At 39.1% G+C, this 25,553-nt stretch overlaps 1 protein-coding gene across 1 annotated transcript in view; it reads left to right on the forward strand.

Moving 5' to 3' along the window:
* Positions 1-25,553, forward strand: part of LOC102386534 (CUB and sushi domain-containing protein 1) — a 796,348-nt gene that overhangs the window by 469,907 nt on the left and 300,888 nt on the right. Inside the window, exons 18-19 of the mRNA XM_006032113.1 lie at positions 8,850-9,019; positions 17,351-17,507. Coding sequence (XP_006032175.1) covers positions 8,850-9,019; positions 17,351-17,507 — 327 coding nt within the window. The remainder of the gene's footprint in view (positions 1-8,849; positions 9,020-17,350; positions 17,508-25,553) is intronic.

Genomic DNA, 25,553 nt, shown 5'->3' on the forward strand with positions numbered 1-25,553 from the left:
GGGTTGGGGGAGGGGGGCCACTGTGGCAGCCTCCTAGGAGGTGTGTGGGCATTCCCCCAGTGGCCAGTGTAGGAAGGTTCCAAGCCCCCACCACCATCTGTTTGGTTTACTCACATTGTAACTTTTAGTGCTTTAAGTAAGGCATGATAGTTAGAGAGCACTTCTGCCAGGGGCTTTTTGAACATCTGTACTTAGTCTTAGTCACTGGTACTGGAAGAGAGAGAAGGAAAGCAAAGAACTTATGAATCTCATATTTTGATTAAAAGGGAAAAAATCCATCATCTTGGGTTCTATCATGCAATCTTCTGAGGGCAAACAATGGGAACAGATTCACTCAGAGCCTGAGTGAGAATTGGTATTAGTGACCTGTAGATCCAGAAACCAATCAAGCAAAAAAGAAAAGTACAGTTTTGTTGATGTCAAAAAATCTTTCAGTAGATCCTAGGTGATGGGGTGGTGCAGAGCTCTTATTATCTTGGAAGCCTAAAAGACCTATGCTTTCATTTGCAGCCTCTTTTAATCTTGTCAGGATAAAGTATATGACAGGTGTCTGGGCTTACTGCTGCTCACATTATTCAAATCATTATGGTTTCTTAAAAACTGCACCAGGTCATTGGGATATTGGCTTTACTACTCAAATAAGAGAGGGGTTATGCAGGGAAAGAGGCAGGCAGCCAGGACCCTGCATATATCTTAGATCACAATAAAGGCAATTTGCCTTAGTCATAAATTCTTGCTACAGACCAAATTTTACATTTGATGTGTTCCTTCACTTTAATCTCCTTCTTCAAGTCTTTTGACAAAATATATGAAAAAGACCATTCAAACAAACTGTCCTAAAATAACTTTATTGTTACTTCTTTTTTACACAAAGTATATTTCAGATCATTTCAATTTGAGCATTATTTCTGAGTTTAGTTTGTTATACAGATTTTTTGCTCATATGCAGAAACTGCTTGATAGTCTCTTTTTTACTTCTTTAAATCATGTTTACTGGAATTCTAAACAAATAACCTGAAGGTATGCTCAGCTCTGTGTTCTAGCCATACTTTGCTCAGCATAGGAAAGATAAGACTTAAACGTCAATTTTGGACTACTTTAGTAAACTCCATTCATCTGATGCCTGGGTCCTGGTGAATGTTCTAACCTTGCATGGCACTGCTTGTGGCTGCAGGATGCAGTTCAAGCAATTGAGACAAAACAGTATAATTGTTTCAGTGTTGCTTTCTTTTCTTAGCTATACCACCTTATCAATCTATGCTAAGGACTGTCTGGAGGCAGTTTAAGACCCTGAAACTGGTTCTGCACAATAAGAGGATTTCTTTCATATTCTGTGGAAGGTCTCAAATGGCCATCTTCCTCTCTTATTGCAAAAAGAGACCTGTGATTTTTTTATACTAGTTCCATGGCTTGATGGACTTGAAGAGTATATTGTCTCGACCGGGTGGAGCCGACCGAGGGAAACGCTGGTTAATTAAGTGAACGTCAGGCGGGCTGGTGGATGGAGAGGCGAGACAGCATATTGGTTGTATAAAGAAAGCTTTACTTACACTGCCGATGGTCACAGTGCAGGGAGGAAACTTGCTTGAGTTGCAGTTGCACACAAACAAACACAAGTGAGATCTCTTCCGAACTGAACCGAGATGAGTCGTCGATATACGACTCCACGAGCGCTTCACACGGGGGATACGTCAAATTCACACTATGATGGGGAGTGGCTAAGAGCTGATCAGGCTTCTCTGTCCTCCTCCAAGACACACGCGGAGTTTGCTAGGCTCCACAGCGCGCTCAGAGTTCTCCACGAGATGGATGCGGAGTTCTCCAACTTGGGCAGAAACTGCTCTAACCTTTTATACAGCTAGCGAGCCAATTGCTAGCTGCCACGTAGGAATAATTTAGAATCAGCCAATAATGGGGTACGAATTTGCATGTGTGTGGCGGGAACTCTTTTGCACCGGGGATTTCTCTCTGCAGCTGAGAAATCCACCGTGCAAAGAAAGCTCCATGTGGCGGGAAAATTCCAACGTGCTGAGGCACTAAAAATCATTGGGTTATGACATATATAATCACATTTGGAACCATACCAATAATATCTAATATCTACACAGCAAACTTAATGCGTGTTTGTAGCCTATGCACCTGTGCTAGATTGATTTGGCTAGCATGGGGAACAACAGCAGTGAAAATTCAGAGGCATAGGCTTATCATGTGTCAGCAATTAAACTATGAACCCCTGATAACTAGACAGTTTATACTCAGGTAGTAGCTGCTAAAACCCATGACACCATATCAGCACTGCTACTGTTACCCAGACTATCTAGATTAAGCTAGCACAAACTAATATGGCACCTTCATTTTGCTGAGTAGACATTCCCAGTCTGAAAAAGATGAGGCTGTTCTTCCCTGCTCCTCGTCCTCAGACTGAAGACCAGAGATTAACAATATTTTCAAGAAAGGTACTTCTTTTTTAAATGACAAACCACTAAAGCACAAGTTTTCCTTTATGAAACACTCATATATACTTTATCATACCACATCTGAATAATGGACATGTAGCACACATTAAAATTAAGAAACTAATTGAGATATGACATGAGAAGGCTTTTAGACCTCTTGAACAATAATGTTCTTTACAGTTTAAATAAAGTTTCATGCCCAAAAATCCTCCCTTACTTTTTATATACAGTTGTATTTTAGAAATCCATCGCCTTCTAAATCAAATACAACATGGAATCTGTATGGTCTGAAAAAAACAAAGTAGTTCAGTTTTCAGGCTAAATCAGGGATAGCATGCTGTTTATTTTTCTCCCCTCCCTCCCCCCTCCCTTTTTTTCCTTTCTTTTCTTGTTAGATTTTTTAAGTCTCAAAACCATTGTAAACCAGCTACCAGACTCCCACCATGCCCTTCCTAGAGCATATCTAAAGAAGCCGATTTTTTTGCCCTTTTGGACGCTAGGTTCTTTATTTGCACTTCTAAGGTGTTTGCACACTGTTGATTACTTCAGAGCAAATTCCCTGCTAGCTGTTTGTATTTATGTCCTGTTGGCCGAAAACAGACTTTTATGTGTTTTCTCAATTTCCTTAATAAAACAACCCTTGTCTCTCAGTGATTGGATTTACTTGCAGAAAGTAGTGTTTACTCTGAAACACTTTAATAAGGTGGCAACACATTTGTATTAATTTAATATTTTGCTGCAAGTGAGGGCTAGGACGTTCCCCTTTAGGCTAGTAGGTAGACTTAGGTACCATTAACCAGATCGCTACTTCCACTATGAAAATTATATACCTTCATGAACCAGTTCTTATACTGATTATTCACTGCAAAAAGGTTTCTGTACATGAAAGGAAAACTGCCAGTGACCTGTATCAGTTATTCAGGAGTTATATTATTTTCTTTACACAATTTGTGCTGCTGTGGATGATGGTATCTTAAAAGAAAAAGAAAGAAAAGCTGAGAAGACAGACTAACAAACCCACCCCCCCCAAAAAAACGCCATGCTATAATTTGATAAAGTTATATTTAGAGAATTTCTAATACAGATGGTACTCAGATGTAGATTTTCAATGACTCACTTCCTGTTGTTGTTATTAATATTTTCATAGCCTTGTGCATGTGCATAGTACTCTATAGCATCAGATCAGTGTCAGACTGATAACCCATCTCTGCCCTAAAGGACTTATTACTGAAAAGTCTAAGTCCAAAAATGTTATAGAACAGAAGGCCAGACCTCATTAGTATAAATTGATGCATCTTCATTGTCTTGCATATAGCTAAAAGTGGAGCAGCAATTTGGGGCTGTGGCCCAAAGTGTTTGCTACAAACCATAATTCTTTTAAGATCATGTGCGATCCTTTAAATCTTCACTCATCTGACACCCAACTCTGAAGGTGCTTAATCAGAAATACATATGTTCAGTTCTTCATGCACTCGCAGTTCTACTTCTGCATATTCTGAGACTCCATTCTGATTGGATTGAGTCTAAACTAATTCATGTCTAAGGCCCACTGTGAGCCACATACTATAAATTCCTCTGCCTGTCTTGCCTGAGAAATTTAATCCAGTATGTGATCTTAAAGCATGACCCCTGAATCAGACTTTGCACAAAATGGTAGGTACCATTAAAAGACACACACACACACACACACACACACACACACACACAAAGACATAGGAGGAGCCACTCCACTTCCTTTATAATATCTGAATGGCTAGAGTGCATATGCAAAATACTTGGCCTGAAAGGATCTTATATTTCCCACTTCCTTTGAGATGCCTTAGCCACCAGGCAGTAGGATGTTCTGTACTTTCTGGCTTATTGTAACTATTCCATTTTGCATAAAAGTATGAAATATTTATTTTTGAGTGGTATGGGGAAAGAGAGAGAAAATGCAAGAAAATATAGCTCTCTAGCACAGGGATCAGCAACCAGTGTCCTGTGTACTGAATCCGGCTGGTGAAAAGGTCCAACCTTGCCCGCGGCAGCATAGGTATTGGGTAGCACACAGCTGTACTAAGTCATTTACCCCTGTGCAAGAAACAGTCCTATAGTGCCCCCAGTTGTTCTTTTGTGCCTGTACTTACCTTGCTGCAGAGTGGCTGACTATCTTCACCATAAACACAGGTGACTTGAGCTCTCCAGGGGACAGAAATTGTCAGCCTGCAGCAGGATGCTGGGAGTTGCAAAGTCTAGCCCATGGGGGCAAAAGGTTGGCAACCAACATTTTGGTTTTGGCACTCACCAGGAGCAAGTCCAGGGTTCCAGCTGCTGCTCCAAGGACTGTTTATGTATTTTACATCAAACAATGAATAAATAAAATTCTGAATCGGCCCTTGGATCAGGGATTGGCACCCAGAACTTCCTTGTCCTGGTGAATACTGTAACCGTTAGGCAGGGAGTCATGCTTACATTCATGTGCTCCTCTTCCCTGCTGAAGCTGGAGTTCCTATATTTAATGTGGAGGAGCTCTGAGGTGTGCAATGTGAGTTTGATACTACATAATAGTGTGGTGGGTATACTGCCTTCTGTGTCAAAAAGGAAAGAAAAGATCAGTGACTCCTGCCACCACAGATGCTGAGGAAAATATGTTAAGGTTCAGAGAGAAATATCCTCCGTCTGTGGGTCTGTTCAGTAGTCCACTTTTGAGGGTGCCATTCTGAAACACTGACTTCTCCCATGCATTTGATGGCAAGACTAGACTGCCTAGCATAGGGCTGTGGATTACATGCTTCTTCCAGGTGCCTAGAAATGAGAGATTGTAATGCTCATTTTTTGTGATGCCTAATCGTCTAAGCCATAGTTCACAGTTGAAGAGAATACTCTACCTTGAGGACTCAAGACCCCCCAAATTTTCCCTGTTACCTTTGCTGTTTATGTGGATTCAGGAAAAGGTAGGTTTCTGTAGCTAAGGGAGAAAACCTTGGAACCAAAAACTTCATCAGAAGCATCTTGATGTGCTGTAAAAAACTGGTCAAGGAAATGAGCAAGCCAGTCTGAGCTGACAGACTAAGAAATTAATGGCTTTTAGGGGTAGGAGTGAGAGAAGCTTAGCCACAGATTTCATATCCTTTCATTTGATCAATTTCCCCCTAACACTATATCCCAGCAAGTCAAAGGATACTCAGTTCTCATCAGTAACAGTTGGCATGAGGGCATTCCCTTCAGGACTGTTTGTGATAGTAAAGTCATTGGCAGCTATATTTTCAGAAGATAGGAGCTGAATTCTGGCATGATAGGGAAGGAGACTGCTGTTGAAGGAAAGTGATGTACCATGGCAGGGTGTTGGGTGTGTTTGCAATTCTGCCAGAGGGCTGCCTCAGATGATAGTGTGCCATGTGGAGAGAGGGTGATTGGATGCTTTAGGGATGATGGATGATTAGCCTTGGATGCTTTGGGTGTTGGGAAAGGGTCGTTTTGACCTGGGCTGCAATTTTAGAAAACCAGTGGGGTCCAGAGAGAGGGAAAGAATCTGTTCATGTTATAGAACACACATTGGAAAACAAAGTGATCATGACAACTTGGTAATTTTTTTTTATTTTTGTAGCCCTCATCATCCATCCTCCTATTTCCCAACTTATTGTTTGCAATCCCTAGTCCCTGTATCTATCTTTGGACTCTCAACACTTCAGAGCAGGAAATTTAAGTATCCATATCTGAAATAAAATCTCTTGTAAATGATGATCCTTATAAAATAACAATAACAACAGGAATGGTTTTTCTTTGCAAGTATTTCAGAATCATTGTATAATTCATCTTTCTAATTGGGAACTATGTTTAATAGGTTCCTAATTGCTGTTCTTATTCTGTCTCAGTCCAGTGTTGATTTTAAATTACTTCTCAGCAGAGGTTTATAGCTATTGACACGTGTACCTGTTGCAGGTTACAATTCAATCATAGAGTCAAAACTCACAATAATGTAGAAACAGTATAAAGATTTTTTTTCCAGCAAGTAAGTTTTTGTTTTTTGAAGAAGGTAGAGAATGGATATAAAACGTGCCTAAGGGAACAAAGATTTTTATTCCTCAAGGATACAGATCTTTATCTGGGCAGATACCTGTTGCAGAACACATGTACAGAATACCTGAGCTTTTCTCAGTCAACTTCATTAATTACTCATAAATATAAGTAATATATATGTATACATTATTTATATATCAAATAAAGTACTATATCACTGTAAATATTACTTGGCTGTATATTATAGTATTTAATACACACACATAAGACTACATATACTAAATAAGACTATACATACAAATTAATTCCACAGCCTACTCATATCAGGGTATCTTCCCTTGACAAAAGACCTATCTGTTACCCATGTAACAGGTATTATACAGGATCTCATACATATACATATATATATATATATGGATATACACACACCTTATATAACCTATCTATATATATATATATATATATATATATATATACACACATATATATGATCCTCTGTACTATAATATCTGTTACGTATTTGCTATGTCTTTTGTCCAAGAAGGATACCTTGATTTGCTTAGACTTGTAAAATTTATATACACTGAGTTATCAGTTCTGACTCATCCATCAAAATAGACACTTAGAGATGGCTTTTCCCATCTGGTAAGGTTCTTTAAACCATGTAAGTAATACAAAGTAGTTTTAAACTTGGCTGGAAATATCAGGAGCACTTTGCTTGACAAAATTTGGTGAGGAAGACTCTGATGCCCTCTGTTTCCTCATCCCCAGACTAAGGAAAAAAATAGTTCAGGATCTTACTGGGATAAGTAAAGGAAGGCGCACAGTACACTAGAGCTTCACTGCTGATTTTTCACAGGTGAAACCATAGTTGCTCTCCTCCATTCTTTCTGAGCAGAATAAAAATATCTAAAATGTAGGGTTCAGGCAATATATTCACTCTTCCTCTCTTGCAGTTTTTGGTAACATACACTAAGAGTCCATTTTAAATCCATAGGAAAAAATGTATTTAGAATATATGCCTTTAAGCAAATTCATTCATGGCATTTAAAATACCTTTTCCTGGAAGATTCTAAATTTCTTAGCTATTACTACAAATAAAATACAGTAGGTTTGGCTCAAGCTTAGGATTTTTTACTCAGACCAAAACCTTTTATACTTTTGCAATTTATTTTGCCTGCTATATATGTCTCAATATTGAATAAATGTATTCTGTGACATTTCAGAGTAATTGTAACACCTAAGTACTAGTTTGACTGTAAGGTAAATAGTAGTTTGGGTCTTTCAAAGTGTTTTATTTACCCCCCCCCACCAGTATTCTAATTATTTGTTTCAAAACTGTATCCCATATTTTCCTTTGCCAGAGTTAGAGATTAAAACTACCATTTGTGTTTTTACTAGATCTTAACCTTTATTTACTCTTCAGTCATAAAACAAGCTTGGGCCCATAACAGTACCTTTTTCCTCCACATAAACCAATGCAGCAGAGCAATGAAGTCAAAATCCCTTTACTGCTGTAAGGCAAAGTTTCTTTAATTGTTTTCTGACTATTTGGAAAAAAACCTTCCTCTACCTTTTGGCTATGAAGGATGAGAGCAGCTTGATTTTATTGTGACCTGTCAGCAGCTTCTTTATTCTCAATAGAAAAAAACTTTTCTAAGAAGCCAAGGCATACCATTTGTTATAAGGTCAAATTCTTTTACTATAATATTTGACTCTCCACTCTTTCTAGTACTAGGCTGAACAGGGAATCAGTGGGTCCATCTACATGAGACACTTTACTGGGCAACAGACTAACTTGCTGCACAGTAAAGCATCACTGTTTACACGTGTGGCAATTAGGGTGCAGGAGACTAATTTACTGTGCTGCTGGATAGTCCTGTGACACACAAATTGTATCCAGCTGCACTGTGCTTAACCACATGTGTAGATGGTGACATTGGGATTGGTTTCCCATGGCTCAAAATAAGCCAGTGTATTCAGTCACGTTAATTGCATGTGTAGACATGCCCACTAGTATGATCAGTGCTACCCTTACTCTGCATAAAACTAAAACAACTTGTGGGTAATTAGGGGTTTCACATTGTGAATGAGGGCTAACCAAAAGATAAATGAGAAACCAAGGCAATTAAACCAAGAGGGTCTGGATATCCCTCAATCTAAAAAAATCAAGCATGTGGTAAATAAACCCTTTAAGATACTGTTGAAAGCAAATTATTGTTTTTCTTTGATAGTTTATGTCAATAGAAAAAAAAAGTCCAGGAGCAATATATTTCTCTAGATAGTCTCTAATATGTTATCTTAGGGACTTAATGTCAGGTTTGAAAATAAACATTATTTTATTCTCTTGAAATGGATAATTCACTTTTTTTTCAATGTGCATATTTTCTTTAGCTGAATGTGGAGCAAGTGTCTCTGGAAATGAAGGAATATTGCTGTCTCCAAATTTTCCATCTAATTATGACAACAACCATGAATGTATCTATAAAATTGAAACAGAAGCTGGAAAAGGGATCCACCTTAGAGCCAGGAGCTTTCAGCTGCATGAGGGAGATATTGTTAAGGTAAAAGAAATTCTCTTTCACTGTCCGCTGCCTTCTACAGTGGGTACTTAACACAAGAAATCAATACTCTAACTTTGATACTTTTTGCCTTCCTTCTACTCAGCATGTAACTTAAATCCTAGCTAAGTGGTATCAAGAAAATATAGTAATCAATCTTAAAATCTTTATAAGTATTATTCATAGTGATGATAAAAAGAAAACTTTAAACATGAACCTTTATGGTGTAACCTATACCACTGTAACAAAGAGCCTGAACTATAGTTAGAGATAGTTTGATTGACTTCCCTTCCTCTGTAATTCCATTGAAATATGTAGAACTTCATTTCTATACACTTTGAAAATCAGTTATAATATAATCTCTCTCATTACTTCTTGTTCTGCCCTTTTTAAATAATTGTTACTGTGTTTTGCAAATCAGATAACACCATAAATCCTATCTAAATTATCAGTCATAAGCTAAATAATTGCTTGGGATTTATTTTTCTAATGTCTCAATATCAGGTACTTGTATAAATCATTGAGTAACATAGAATTCAGTTATTGAATTTCCAGTTGTTTTGTTCTCATGATGTTCTTGTTTACATGACAGAAATAACTATTTACCCTTCTGGTCTGATATTGCTATTTTTATGTTGATCACTCCAACAACAGTTCCATCTATTTAATGATTATAAGGTCAAATTGAAATTACCTTACTGCATGTGTTAGCTCACTGTAAAAGCTACTCTAATAAATAAAGAAAAAGCAGTTTGTCCCATATGTTGTCTGCAAAATATAATACAGATATTGAGTGATATGATGAAGTTAGGAGATATTGGAAAAGATGGAGGGATAGAAAGAAAGGGATGGGGACAGAGACAGTCCCAACTGATTCCCATTTTTTTTTTCAAAGATAGGTACCAAAACAAGCCTATCAAATATAACATAGAATGGGGTAATAGACCATTTAATTTAAGTTCACCTGCCTCAAGAAACTCTGGAATAATCTGCTCGGGTAGTCAAAGGAATACCATTCTTTACACATCACTGAAATGTTGTTGATGTATGACTCAGTGCTCAGCCAGGAAATTCACATGGAATATCACTAATTCCAGGCCTTATAGACTTGCAGAGATGCAACTTCCAGTAAATATGTTTTCACTCAAGACAATTTAATAGGCCTTTTTAATATCAGGGTATAAATGCAGATCATGCCAATTATGTATCAGATAGGGAGAAAATCTCATTCTACAATCCCTCTTACACATCTGTTATACGTTTGAAATTGGTGTATATGCCACCAAATCTTCTCAGTAGCTCTGCTCCTGCCGTGCCTACACTATCCCTTAGCACAGCCATGCAGGCAATTATTAAAAGGTCACTGAAAGAAACCCAAGGACTCCAATATGCAAAATACCTTTCTTGAATAGAATCAATCATCCATAGATCTGCACAGAACAGAAATAAACAAGAGTTTGTGATTGAGAAAAAGTCTATGCCCAGACTGTCTGTTTGATGCCTTCCTCACCCTAGCACCCTATCATCTCAAGGGACAATTTATGCCAACCTACATATTCCCTAACACTGAGGAATTTAAAAAAGCTTGGACAGCAGTTAGTAGTAACAATTACAGTAGTTCCAGACTTGATGAGACCATTCTGGTATCCTAACTTGATTAACTTGTCCACACTATCTCTAATTTCTTTACGTCCACTGGACTTAATCTCTTAGAGCAAGGAAAACTTTCTCCACCCCAGCAAGCCCTTAGTACACACTGCAGCACAGACACTGTTAATGAGCTTATGTATGGAGATTCAAAACATTATTTCAGAAAATACAGTTAACAGATTAATGCATGTAGCCAGATTGATGAAATTCTTTATTTGGCTGAGCAATGCCAATTATCTTCTATGGACACCAAGGTTCCAACTGTTCTGAACAATGAAGAATTCAAGACTATTGGAAAGCTGTATTCAGGTACACTAAACACACAAAAAACACCTATGTCATATTTTGGGTTGTTGGTTCTCCAGAGCTACAATAGATATGGATAATACATCTTAAAGAGCAACAGTTGGTATAAGGTAAGTGAGACTGTTTGACTTTTTACTCATTTATTCAATTATATTTATTTATCAATGGATCATATTTATGCATATTTTAGAATAATCTGAGTTTTGCATTAATTAAACAAGAAATCCAAATGGCAAAAAATAAGTAACTGTAGTTAATAATTCAAGATATTTGTTTTCATTACTTGAAAATATGTATACCGTCTTCTGCATCAGGTGAATGTGTTGAAATAAGTAAGAAGTTAATCATTCTATATTTTTCCTTAAAATCCACATGTTCTCAAATTCTTAAGGAAAATATCTTCAAGTAACATCTCATGAAAGTGTAAAGTATGACCATTTGTTTAGGGTGAAATGTCAAGGCATTTCATAAGGATCTAATGCAAGTCCTAATAAGATATATAGGAAGCATCTATCTAACTCAGTACAGCATTTTGAAAATCTCCCTCTTCATGATTAGTGTGGAAAGTAAGTCTTAATTAGGACATGTGTATCTTTGTAATTCAGAACAATTGAAAACTGTAGATATAAACAATGATTTTGCTTCCAGTGATAAGAAAAAGAAGATTGTATTATGTTAAGAGCATGTAGCTGGAATAACCTTGTTTTGTGAGGGCTGGCAATAGTCTATGGTCTTAAAAAGGTACTTAGGCATTTTTTTTTATTCTGGATATATATCTTGGTTTATGGGCTAACATTGCTTTTGCTATACATGTACTTGCAAAGTCTGTCTAAATCAATGGTTATAAATAGTGTATAGCTCGAATGACACCAGGGCAGCTGCCAAGCAATTACATCATCATTTTAGAGGCATGATAATTTAGTTTAAACATTAGAGATTGTTAATCAAGGACATTAAATTACAAAAAAAGCATGAGAATGAGTAGGGTTGTCAAGGTAAGATATTTAAAGGTATTTACATATCTAAAGGTTTAGATAAACATTATGATCAAGGGTATTATTGACATTTATGTACCTAAGGACAAAGGGGTACACAGTGGGATTTTCAAAATCTCCTAAGCATCTTACTGCCATATACTTTTAAAACCCTGGCTTTCAAAGATAAATGCACTCTGTTGTACATTTAGAATACACCACATATAGCATAAAATACCATCTAAAGTCTTAGGGCTAAGTTTTTGAAAAATTATCAATAATGTTATTGCTTCCATTTTTGAGTAGACAACAGAGGTGTGCAAAAGGGGCTGTATTAGATTCAGATTCAGCCCAAATAGAGGATAATGATTTGATTAGTTGATTCGGATTACTGTCCCCTATTCAATTCAGTGAAATCCAAATATGAAGATTCAATGTTGATTTGGAGAATCAGTGATTTGGCCATAGATGCAGCTTTAAATGTTTTTTCTACATACCTTGAGGTACCAGGCATGGCGCATGCCTGCTGTGATGCTGGGGCAGATAGAGTGTCCCACAGGAGCGCAGGGGGCCCCCCTGCGTGCTCAGTGGCAAACCCAGAAGTGGACCATAAATACTTCTGGTCTACTTCTGGGTCTGCCAGGGAGCACACTGGGGACCAGCCCCCCAATTCCCCCGCTGGCTCTTTGATCAGCTGTGGGGGGATCCCGGGTGCTCCCCCACATCCAGGAGGTACCAGTTGCTGAGCCAGAGGGACACGGGGGGAGGGAGCTCAGCATTCTTCCCAGTGGACCTGGAAGTGAACCGGAAGTGCTGGTCCACTTCCGGCTTATACTGCCAACCACTCTGGGGAGCCCCCTGCATTCCTGTGGGATGCTCCATCCACCCCAGTATTGCAGCATTCATGAGCTGCCTGGTACCTTGACATATATAGAAAAAATATTTAAAGCTGTGTCTATGTCTGAATCACCAAATCTTTCCAAATTTCTCCAAGTCAATTTGGAGGGTTCCGATTCAATTTGGAGAGATTTAAGGGTCTCCTGATTCAATTTGGATTTGGAGATTTGGTCACTAAATTGGGCTGAATCTATGCCGAATCAAATTGGGGACCGAAGCTTCACACAGCCCTAGTAGACAACCTGTGGGACTTTGGATTCCTGATTTTCAGATGTTATATATTCAGCACTTTCAGAAAATTAGTCCCCTTGAAAGTTGAAAACACAGAACTAGAAGCAGGCAAATCACTAGTCATGTGAAGATTTCACCTGCTCTTGTGAACAGCATGTGAGATAGTGTTAAAACCCTTACTGAAGTCAAAGGATGACATAACTATTACTGCTCCCTGATCCAGAAGCCTTTTAATCCTGTCACATATATAAATTAGGTTGGCTTAACGTCATCTGTTCTTGAACATTCTGTGTTGGCTGTTACTAATTTATTATCTATTAAAAAATAGATTGCTTGATTATTCATTCCAATACATTTCCAGGAATTGAAAATAGGCTGTAATTGTCTGGGCCCTTCTTTTTTCCCTTTTAAAGACAGGCATTGTGCGCCTTTCCCAATTTTCTAGTTACTCATCTGTAATCCATGAGTTCTAAAATATAATTGTTAATCATTCTGAGGTTTCTTTGGCCTTTTCCCCAAGTACTCCAGCCATCTAATTTCCTTCTTATTCTAGCATGAGTTCTTATATCTTTTTCAGTGAAGCTGATTTGTGACAGTTATCTTATTGCAATTAACCTTTTTAGAGAAGGCTTAAAGGTATTAAACATCTCAGCACTCTGCATATCATCTGCTTTTAGTTTTTTTCTCCACATTTAGTAGCTAAACAACTCTCTCTTGTTGTCTTCTTACACTTTTTTGGACAAGTATTTCTTCAGTTCACAGCAGAGATGAACTCATGATTTGATCTTTTATGATTAGGGACCTACCTAAATCATGATTGCTCAGATTTCATGAAATCTGGTGATCTTCACAAAATCCATGGGGAAAAAAAACTTACTGAAAATAAAATGTTAACTCCCTAGTAGAATCCAACACTCCTCCCCGCTGCTGTAACCCACCAGAGGGAAGAGGGGAGTGGATCTGACACCATAAAGGGCTGTTGGCAAGATGGCTGCTGCCCCCACCACTAATTGGCTGAGAGGGATGCCTACTGTGTGGCCTCACCCCTCTCCACCAATTAGAGGTGAGGGGTGGGACTGAATGTAGGACAGCCCTCTCAGGCAATCAGTGGTGAGGGGTAAGGCCATATGATGGAAAGCTCACCACCAATGAGCAGTGGGGGGAAAGGAGGAAGGAGCTGTTAGGGGTCCTCAGCCTATCATAGCTATGGAGAGGCCCCACCACAATATACCCTCAAAAATGGCAGCCGACCCTGTGATTTTCCTGTGAAATTGTTCATTCGGCTCCTCAAGTTGGGTGGACCCCTGCTTATGATGCTTCCTGCTTTTTCTTTGCATCAGAATAGATTGTGTTTACATTTTAATACAGTTTCTTTAAAAAACTGTCAACTGTCCTGAACTCCTGTTGTATATACATCGGAGGGGGGGAGGCTTGTATAATTTTAGATAACAGTTGAGTTTTCTCTTTTAAAGATTAATAAACTGATCACACATATATATATAATAATTGTAGTATTGATATCAATAAATAAAAGTAATCCAATAAAAATAGGCAAAACATCATAGAACCAGCATAAAAAGCACATTCCTAAACAGAAACTGGATGATCTTATTTTGATGCGTGTCCCCTGGGGACACAGTCTGCCTTAAGAACAAATGTACAACATGTTAGTGTGACCCCAACACCACAACAATCAACAATCATGAGAAACAATGGATCCAGAAATGTTCTGTATTTACTTGACTCCAAGTGAGTTTGAATATAAGATGACCCCCCACCATCTTGCCCCACAATAATTTTATTCTATGTGTGGGGAACTATACATTTATTGTATGTACATTTCTAATTAGTGGAATGTCACCTTAAATCATCCCCTCCACTGTTGTGTTAGGGAAAACAACAGTGGGAGTCAAGAAGCTAGACCCTTGCCCCTTGCTCCCCTGCTGCCCTATGTCTGTGCTTGCCTCCCACTATGCACCCCTCTGCACATGCATCCCACCCCTTGCCCCTTTGCCTGTGCTTGCTTTCCCACTCCCTGCCCCCAAGCCCCTGCTCCCCACTGGCGTCTTTCCCTTTACTCCTTTCCCCTCTGTGTATCTCCCTTCAAATTGCTGTCCAAGCTCCAGGTTCCCCTACCACTACACTGTAGTCTACCCAATACTCCTCTTGGTTGCATGCCCCCATCCTTGCCAAATGAGCAGTTCTGGCCTGGGGCAGGCAGCAGCTCAGCTCTGGTTTCAGCCCTGAACATGGGTCCAAACCTGAACCTGAGGCACCACTTGTCCCTGGCTGATACTCACATCTAAGATGAGACTTTCCTTCCTCCCCCCTTGTTCTGGTTGAGAAAAAATGTTGTCTTGGATTTAAGTAAATACAGTACATCAGAAAATGTGTTACTGTATTTATTTGACTAAAAGACCATTTTTATACCCCATTTAACAGGGGGTGGGTGGGACGCCCCTTGTCTTAAAATCAGGTATGAAGTGGTAGGGGCAGGCAGCTTCTGCAATTTCAATTCTGGCCTCAACACTGGATCAGAGCTGGAACCACAGCTGCTGCCTGCTTCTGCCTGCTTTTGCAACACCCCTGGACCACTCCTCCCCTGCAGCCTTGGGCCCCCACCACACCCAGTCTCCCCCATGTGCTACTTCACCCTCCCATTCCTGCCATCGCACCTTACATTTGCTCTGGTGCCAGCAGGCTTCATCTTCTCTGCAGCCTGGAATACAGAGCACAACCCCAACCCAGCCCTGTAGCAACAGCTACAAATTACCATTGCACCACCTGCCCCCTTACTTACTTACTCTTAGTCTATAAGGTGCATCTATACCCTGCTTTTGCCTGACTTTAGTCTAACACAGATATCTACCTCTCTCTTATTTTGTCATAAGACAATAATACCTTTTTGTCGTAAGACAATAATACCTTTTTACTCCCACCAGTTCACAGTTCTCCATCCCTCCAAGCCAATTGTTTGTATTTTCATGGAGTCTTCTCTTTGCAATTTAACTCAGCCTGTGTCTTCCCCTTCCTTCAACTTGTGGAAGGGCATTTGCTACCTGAAAGCTTATTCAACATTTTGTTCTGACTATTCAGTTGTTCCAATAAAAGAGACTACATAAATCCTTGCACCTCATACCTTTCCTTGACCCTCATAACTACAGTAACATTTCAGCCCTGCTGCTCCATGGAAGATAGCAAATGCTAAGTTTGTTTTTTTTTAAAACATACTGTGCACAAACACATTTTTAATTATAACCATATTGAAAGTATATACAATTTATAAAATAGGAAGAAGGATTTGTTTTATGTATTTGGTTTATTGAATTCATTTAGTGGTCCTTGAAAATATCACAGGCCATTTGAGGATCTCATTGCCTCAAATATTTTACACTAGAGGAGAGGGAAATGAAACAAACCCCCACAAGTAAGTACTATATCATGTGTGGAGTTCTGTATTCACAAACAGTCAGAAGTGTATTACCTTTGATTGAACCATTTTTAAAGCATTGAGGTTAATGCAGGTTAGTCTGGCCTACCTTCAAGTTTTCTGGTCAAATCATGATTGCTAAATAGGAACATTTCTGCACTTTGTAAATAGAAGAATATATTTGTCTGATGTGGTATCAAATACAATAATTATTTTATTATAACTTATTAAGAGACACAAATTACCTCAGGCTAAGAGTCTGAAATAAAAGGTGACAGGTTGGCTTAGTACCTCATCCCTGCTCGTAATATATTCAGACAGGAGGAAGCAGAGTGGGAGACAGTTTTATCTCTCTCCCCTCTTATTCCAACAGTGATTTCAGAAGAGACACCCTTGACTGAAATGTCACAAACCTTTTCAGCCTTTGTGAGTGGATTATGAAAGAAGTCATGGTTATGAAGCCTCTGTAGATAGATCCATGTATAAATATTAATATCATTCCAAATAATCTCACAAAAGCTAATGCATTTGAGCTGTAGAAGTGCTTATAGCATATAATCTATATCTGTATCTATATCTATCCATATAAAATGTGAAGTATAAAATGTAAAGCAAATCATTGGTGGGTAGCATATTCTTATCTATCATCTGAATTGAAATGCCAAGAAAGACCTTTAAAAATAATATCTGTCTCCAAGCTGAAAATATAATAGTTTATTTAAAAACTAGTTTTAAAAATATTAAGAGAATTTCTTGAAATCATTGTTTAAGTATAACCAAACTAATTGAAATGCCTCAAAATTCAAGTATGTACAGAGTTTCATGTTTTGATTTTGTTTACATAAGGTGTATGATGGAAAAGACAGCTTTTCACGTCCTTTGGGAGCCTTCACCAAAAATGAAATGATGGGAGTGATCCTTAACAGCACTTCTAACCACTTGTGGATAGAATTTAATACTAATGGATCTGATACAGACCAAGGATTTCAACTCACATACACTAGTAAGTAGCTTACAAATGCATTCTTGCTTTTTTTTTTTGGTAAATGAATATGTAACCTTACTAGTTAGATGACAACATTTCTCACAGAATGCTGAGGAATACTTCTTAGTTCTTACTGTGTTTATGAGATTGTAATGCAATTCCCTGTACTTATGGATGGATATAGAAGTTATGCACATTACTAAAAGCAATATTTTGAATCGCTGTACATTAGGAAAGCATTATTACTTTGTGAACAAAACAGTTGGAAATGATAAAAAGGAATTGTGATATATTTGTAGATGGGCTGAGTAGTGTCTTATTCAGATGGATTTTGAAAACAGTGAGTCTACTACCTCCCTTTGAAAATTGTTGAATCTTAAATTAAAGTTATTACTTGGAAATTTAATATTATTTTAGAGTTGAATTTGTATAGCCATTGCATCTTGTATGCCATCATCTGCAACAAGGTAGTCCAACTGGTGGCCTGTAGGTTTCATGCAGCCTGTGAATAGTTCAATTGTGGCCCGCAGGACATGTTAGCACAGCTGCCATAGCTGCTGCATAAGCATGGCTCCAGATGAATGCTGCCCACCCCCTCCTCCCAATGACCTCAGGCCCACCACTAAACTTGGGGCTTCAGTTGTCATGACTAAAATAAGAAGCAGGGGAAAAGGCGGCAGTGGGGGAAGAAGGGAAGAAAAACCGCAATGGCCATTACTCAGGGTTCTGAGGCAGCATTTGAGAATTTCTCTCAGAGACCCCAGATTGAATGCGGTTCCTCTGCTTTACGTGTGGCAGGTTAGAGTGTTAGGTCTATGTTGTGGTAGGATTAATGGTAGTCTTGTGTAAAGCTTAGATTATGGTTGTATGTGATCATAGAATCATAGAAGTAGGGTCGGAAGGGACCTTGTAGATCTTCAAGTCCGACCCCCTGCCTGGGCAGGAGGGAAACTGGGCTCAAGTGACCCCAGCCAGGTAGGCATCAAGCTGCTTCTTAAAGACCCCCAGGGTAGGAGCCAGCACCACTTCCCTTGGAAGTTGGTTCCAGATCCTAGCCACCCTAAATGTGAAGTAGTTCCTATGGATGTCTAATCTAAACCTACTCTCCAACAACTTGTGGCCGTTATTCCTTGTTATCCCGGGGGGCGCTAGGGGAAACAAGGTCTACCCCAAACCCTTCTGGTCCCCCCTAGTGAGTTTATAAATGGTCACAAGGTCCCTCCTCAGCCTTCTCTTGTGAAGGCTGAACAGGTTCAGGTCCTGTAGCCTCTCATTGTAGGGTCTGCCCTGCTGTCCCCGGATCATGCGGGTGGCCCTCCTCTGGACCCTCTCAATGTTGTCCACATCCATGATGGTTTTGATGGGGATGGTACTGCCTCAGGTAGGGGGTTGGACTACACGACCCCTGGAGGTCCCTCCCAGCCCTGCTTCTCTAGGACTCTGTAATACTCCATGAGGGCATAATCCCAGCACCAGTGACCACTGAGAAGTGTGGCCCTGTGAAAAACAGACTGAAGAGTCTCTTGTCCCCAGGTCTAATATAGCATCTAGTTGTTATGCCTATTCTGGCCTCAATTCCATGGCTCATGATTGCTTAGCTCACACTTGTTATTGCAGGAAGTAAAGTGCTGCTCACTTCCACAATCATCTTTCGTGCTTGACTTCTGGGCAGTGGTGGGCTTCCCCTTCTGCACAGCCAGAACTTTCCCACATTCTAACTTAGCCTCCAAAAAGACCTCAGTGAAAAAGACTGCCTCCTTCAGGTCCACAGTCACATTTCTACAACCTACTCCTGGGCCCCCACTGGCCAGATTTGTTTAAATTGTTCTTATGTCATCAGTTCCACAATTTTTATTGTTGAATTAGTTTCCAGTTTCAGCCACTGGGTTCACGAGTCTTTAAGATATTGTGCCACTACTCAAGAAGTCATCTAATATTAAAGCAACTGACATTATATGATTGTAAAACCACCAAACATAACAGTACAGCTAGTTAAAGCATTAACAACACAGAACTTGGATTTGCAATTCTGTGGTTTATGCAAATGTCTTATTATTGTTTTTTAAACTTGATGTGATGCTGAATGTAAAAATACTACAGTCGGTTGGGTAAATAATCTATGAGAATAGAAAAATGAAAATAAATGTTTGTAATTCTAGCTTTCATTATTTGATTAGGAAACCAATGATACAGTAGTCCATTGAGTAAGCACACAGTTAAAACAGAATTTGAACTGACCTTGATATAAAACAAGTTCAAAATTTCTTATATGGGAACCTGAAAATTAAACATATCTAATCTCATTCCTTGAGTTGTTCTAAACTACATAGGAGCTTTGTGTTTTAAGGATGATGCATCTGTGATACAACTGTGATTAAGAGGCTCTGGTTATCATCAACCAGTTGTGCTGAAATAGTTTAACTCCATGATGTTTAAACAATAAACATTACCCCGAGAGTAAACATAGACTGGATATAACCAAGGGGAGCACTATGGTTGCTGTTTGACAACGTTGTTTGAAATGGTCCTACCAGGGGTTGAGGGAGAGAAAAGAGAGTAACCTAATACCTCCTGTGTTCCTGTTAAACATGGAGTATGGAAGCCAAGAGTTTGAAAAATGAAGTAAAAGAGTACTGGAGTGGAGAAGGGAAAACGTCTTTGTAACTTATAGTATGGAATCCACATTGGTATCAGTTCTGTAATAAACACAGTTATTTCAGGTTGGGTAGGATAACACCAATACAATAATTATGAAAAGACATTTATGTTTTATCTTAGCCTGATTGGTCTCAAGTGTTTACACTGAAACAATAAAAAAATGTCATTAGATTGTTTTATATTAAATGTTCTTTATTTGCCAAGGAATTTTGGAAGATTCTTCCCCAAAGACAATTAATGGGTTATTTTAGCCACCAGCATTATACCAAAGTTGTGTTGTTTTTGTGTGTGTTATTGCTTTAATCCTTTTAACTACAGTTTCCCAGAAATATATTGTTTTAATTTGTCTACATGCTAGATGTCACCAAAGATTTTTTTCCTTCTTTTTACCACCAGAGAATAAACTGGAAAGTCCAAAGAGTGTAAGAGGACTTTGTTCAACTATTTTAATATCCCCAGCTTGGAGAACATTGAGGCATTATGTACAAAGATATAAGTTTGAACATGCCAAAGCCACAACTTACACTGTTGTGGCAGTTATTTGTTTGGATCAAAAAGTGCCAATTCTTCCTTTATAATTTCAGTTTTATATTTCTAAGGATTTTTATTCCCCAATTAAAACTTCCCTTGCTGAGACACCTGTGGTTGTTGTGGAGGGAAGATGATTTGGCCTCAGGCATTCCCACACCCGGACCCACCTTCCCTGTTCTCTAATCAGCGGGAAGACTTTGTCATTTTAGTATACGTACGGGTGTTCTGTGCTGTCTTGTCAGCTGTATTTAACCTTAAAATGACATTCCAATTAAAATGGAATGTTACTAACATCACAGAGTGACAGGCAATAAAAGGCACAAACACATTTGTTTGGTATAGGTAACAGATTGTAACTTTAAATGACTAGCAGCACCACACAATATCTGAATAGCCAGTAGTGGAGTTTTTCTGCAGTGCTAACACTGCAGTCCTTTTCTGATGCTAAAAGAAACTCAGCATGGACTATGAGTTCCTCATGTTGAGAACTGCGCTTAAAGAAATACTCCTCTTATGAATCTCCCATAATAGGGTTGTACCCTTTGCAGACAGTTTCTAATCCTTACATATTGAGTGTGTCCTCCACCTTTATGCACTTGGATTGTAGGGGAAGAGGGAGGAAGGAGTTATTTCAAAATAACACTCACATTTCTGTTATTTCTAAAAAACATGTTGCTGGTCTTGGGGGTGGGGGGTTGGGGGGTGGTTTGCTGCAGTGATCCTCTTGAAACCTTATCCAGGAAAGGTTCTCATCCTTCATATTTTGCATAATAATCACCCGTAGAGCATTTCAATAGAAGAAAGCCATTTGGGCCCAGTTGAACAGGTACTTCAAGCATGACCATTGCTTCTTACCTGCAACCAAACCTATTTTTCCTATGGTGGTAGCCCCATGTTAGTCTGAAGTAAGGCAGAAAGACAGAGTAGATTAATCACTTGTTGCAAATTCTGTTTTACAAGAGCTCAGGACTACGTAATTACTGATTTTCTTTTCTGTAAAATGGGGATAGTTGTGCTTGCCTGCTTTTGTAACGTATTTTGAGATTTACTGATGAAAAATATAATCTGATTTATAACAGGTAGGTATTACCATTATTAATCACATTTACTAGCTTCTATTTTTAGCATAGCTGGTTAGTATTTGATTACAGATTACACAGCATTGTATTCTTTAGACTGAAGTCAGGCTTTCAGACTGGAAAAACAGACTGGAAAAGAATTTTTTCAGTCATGATGACATGTTTCATAGTTTCTAGGGTAGTTTCATAGTTTCTAGGGTCAGAAGGGACCTGAACAGATCATCAAGTCTGACCCCAGCCAGATATCTATCCAGCCTCCTCTTTAAGACCCCCAAGTTAGGGGAGAGCACCACCTCCCTTGGGAGCTCATTCCAGAGCCTGGCAGCCCTAACCATAAAGTAATGCCTACTAATATCAAGCCTGAACCTGCTTTCAATCAATTTGTAGCTGTTATTCCTTGTTATCCCAGGTGGTGCCCGGGGGAACAGAGCCTCACCTATTTCCCTCTGGTTCCCCCTGGTGAGTTTATAGATGGCCACCAGATCCCCTCTCAGTCTTCTCTTGAGGAGGCTGAATAGATTCAGGCCCTTTAGTCTATCCTCGTAGGGCCTGGCCTGCTGCCCCCTGACCATAGAAGTGGCCCTCCTGTGAACCCTCTCAAGGTTAGCCACATCCCTCTTGAAGTGCGGTGCCCAGAACTGGATGCAGTACTCCAACTACGGTCTGACCAGCACCACATAGCGGAGAAGGATCACCTCCCTGGACCTGCTTGTGATGGCTCAGAACATGCACAACAAGGTGCATTAGCCTTACTGACCGCTTCCTCACATTGGGGGTTCATCTCCATCCTGGAGTCAACAATGACTCCAAGATCCCTTTCAGCCTCTGTTCTGTTGAGAAGCTTTTTCCCCAGCCTATAGGTATTTTGCAGGTTCCTTCTCCCTACATGCAGCACCTTGCACTTGTCTGCGTTGAATTCCATTCTATTCTCATCTGCACACCTCTGTAACATGTCTAGATCTAGTTGGATTCTGTCCATCCTCTCCAGTGTGCCCACTTCTCCCCACATCTTTGTGTCATCAGCAAATTTGGACAGCATGCTTTCCATGCCCACCTCCACCTTGCTGAAAAAGATGTTGAATATCACAGGCCCAAGGACCGAGCCCTGGGGAACTCCACTGCCCACATCCCTCCAGGTCAAAAACCACCCATCCACCACCATTCTCTGGGTATGACCATCAAGCTAATTCACCCCCCCCCAATCTGACTGTATAGGCATCAATGCCACAGTCACCTAGTTTTTTTTTGTGACGGGGTTGAGAAACAGTGTCAAAGGCCTTCTTGAAGTCCAGGTAGATGACATCCACTTCAGCGCCCACATCCAAGGACTTTGTGACCTGGTCATAAAAGGAACCAAGGTTAGTCAGGGGGGATCTGCCTGCAATGAACCCATGTTTGTTGCCCCTTAACATTACCTTGCATACTGGGCCCCCACAGATGTGCTCCTTGATAATTTTTCTCAAATGTCTTCCCAAGAACTGAGATGAGACTGACTAGCCTATAGTCCCGGGTCCTCCTTTCTCCCCTTCTTATAAATGGGGACTACATTGGACCTTTCCAGTCCTCTGGGACCTGGCCCAAGCACCATGAGCACTCATATAGCTGTGCCAGGGGCCCTGCTATGACCTCTCCCAATTCCCTCGGATGAAGAGCATCCAGACCTGCTGATTTAAACATGTGCAGCCCCTCCAAAAGTTCCCTAACTAGATCATCCCTGACCCTAGGCTTGGCATCGTGTCCCCTGAGCCTGTCCATAAACCTAGTGGGTGAGTTGTCCTGGTCCCTGCTCAGAAATATGGAGGCAAAGAACTCATTGAAGAGATCAGCTTTTTCCTTTGCTGCAATCCTGAGATTGCCAAGCCTGTCCTGTAGGGGCCACATGTTACCTGGTGCCTTCTTCTTATTCCCTATGTATTTGAAAAAGGACTTTTTGTTATCCTTAATTCTTGTCACCAGCCCTAGTTCTGCCTCTGCCTTGGCCTTCCTATCATGTTTAATATATTACATTGCTCAGTTTTTGTTTGGAATTATGTAAGTTTTCTACACAAAATCTAGTGAAGTGATAGGGAGCTAGAAACTGGAAAGAGATATATTAAATGAAAAGGTTCTAAAGCCTGTCTAAAAATGTGAATTTACCACAATTTTGAATTGAGGTTAAATCTAGTCTATTTCACATTGTGGAATAATTAAAAAAAGAGCAATAAAGTATCAATGAAAAAATGTTCTGAACCTTTAAACTCAGGCAGTTACCCTCACAAACAAACTAAAAACCTGGAATCCAGTGGCTTTGCCTCAGGACATGTTGTGTCAATTGAGCAAAATAAAAACAGTAATGAACAGAAGCTCCTGGAGTTTCTCTTAGTAACTAATTGGACTATAGGATCAGTTCCAAAGAGAAACTCTGCAAACTACAGTAAAAAAAAATTAACCAAAATGATATAAGAATGATCAATTGTGTGTGCATGTATGCACACAAGTACTAACTTTTTCATGTTTTAGAGTGTCAGTATAACAATAAGAAACCTGGGGGCATTTCATAAAATACAAATATAAAAAATCAATTTGAAAAAGTAAGCATTAAAAGTTAAGAAATTCTAGAATTAATGTTGCTTGTTGTCTTTTGTGTCCTATTAGGACACATTCTGTTGTAGTCTTTTATTGCAGGGTCAAATACATTCATCACCTGACCTTGAAAGTTTGATGACATACAGAAAACAATTGCAGTTACTACATTCACCTCAGCACCCACTGTGTGCACGGAAAAGTTAGGAGTCCTTAGTGGAGTTGGTTGGAGAATTATCAAAGCTTAAATCAAAATGCTTAAAAAACTTTAAATTTAACTTTAATTTCATTCCAGAAAGAACAGATCTAAGTGTCTTGATTTAATAAATGTTGAGGGCAAATATCTAGATTTTTCACTTGGGATTGACTTCTTGTTTAATTTTCTCTTTAATATTGAAAATATAATGTACAATAAAAAGTTCTACTAAAAAAGAAGCATTTTCAAATGCCCCCAAAAGACCCAAACTATCCTTTGTATGGCTCTAGTTCTTGAGGGCAAATAAAAAAAAAAGGATTGGGTTGTCTTAATTAGGAACTAATTTGGATAAAGTTCAAATTGACCTGAATTGAAAAGTGAAGCCAAATGTAGTGTGCCCTTTTTGCACAACATGTTATTCACCTCCATGCCACTTCTGCATCTCTTGTTTTTGCCTGGAACCAAAACTCGAAGTGTTCTCATGTTATTTCTAGTCCACTGAGAACACAAAGTCCTTTTTTTCCAGATATCAATAATTCAGCTTGAATACGATTTAGATATACCGTTTAAATAATCATTTGAATATTTAGGGTCTCATCTGAACTAAACTTCTATAATTTCTTCAGGTTTCCTATTAATAGTCCTAAAGTAAGAGAACAAGAACCTGTTTTGAAAATCAGTGTTTAAATAAGGTAGCCTGCCACTTCCCATTATAAGAAACTGTTTCAATTACTTACAATTCTTCGAAACTTTTGGCTGAGTTTTGTTGTTGTTTTGAGGGAGCGGGTTTTTTTTTTTTTCTTTTTGTTTGTTTATTTTTTTGGTTTAATTTCAGACCAAGCAGTTCTGCCATTTCTAGGAACAAGGCCAGGAAATACATATTGTTTTCCCTGTGTAAAAAAAAACCACTTTTTCTTTGGGGCGAGGAAGAAGGTATTGTTCGATTGGGGGTTGTTTTTGTTTGTTTTTGAACAACTGTTTCTTCCCACTTTAAAACGGAAATACAACAAAAGACTGATATTTGTGCCAGAAATATAT

This window comes from Alligator sinensis, unplaced genomic scaffold, assembly GCF_000455745.1.
Source record: "Alligator sinensis unplaced genomic scaffold, ASM45574v1 scaffold72_1, whole genome shotgun sequence".
In the NCBI taxonomy this organism is placed as follows: domain Eukaryota; kingdom Metazoa; phylum Chordata; order Crocodylia; family Alligatoridae; genus Alligator; species Alligator sinensis.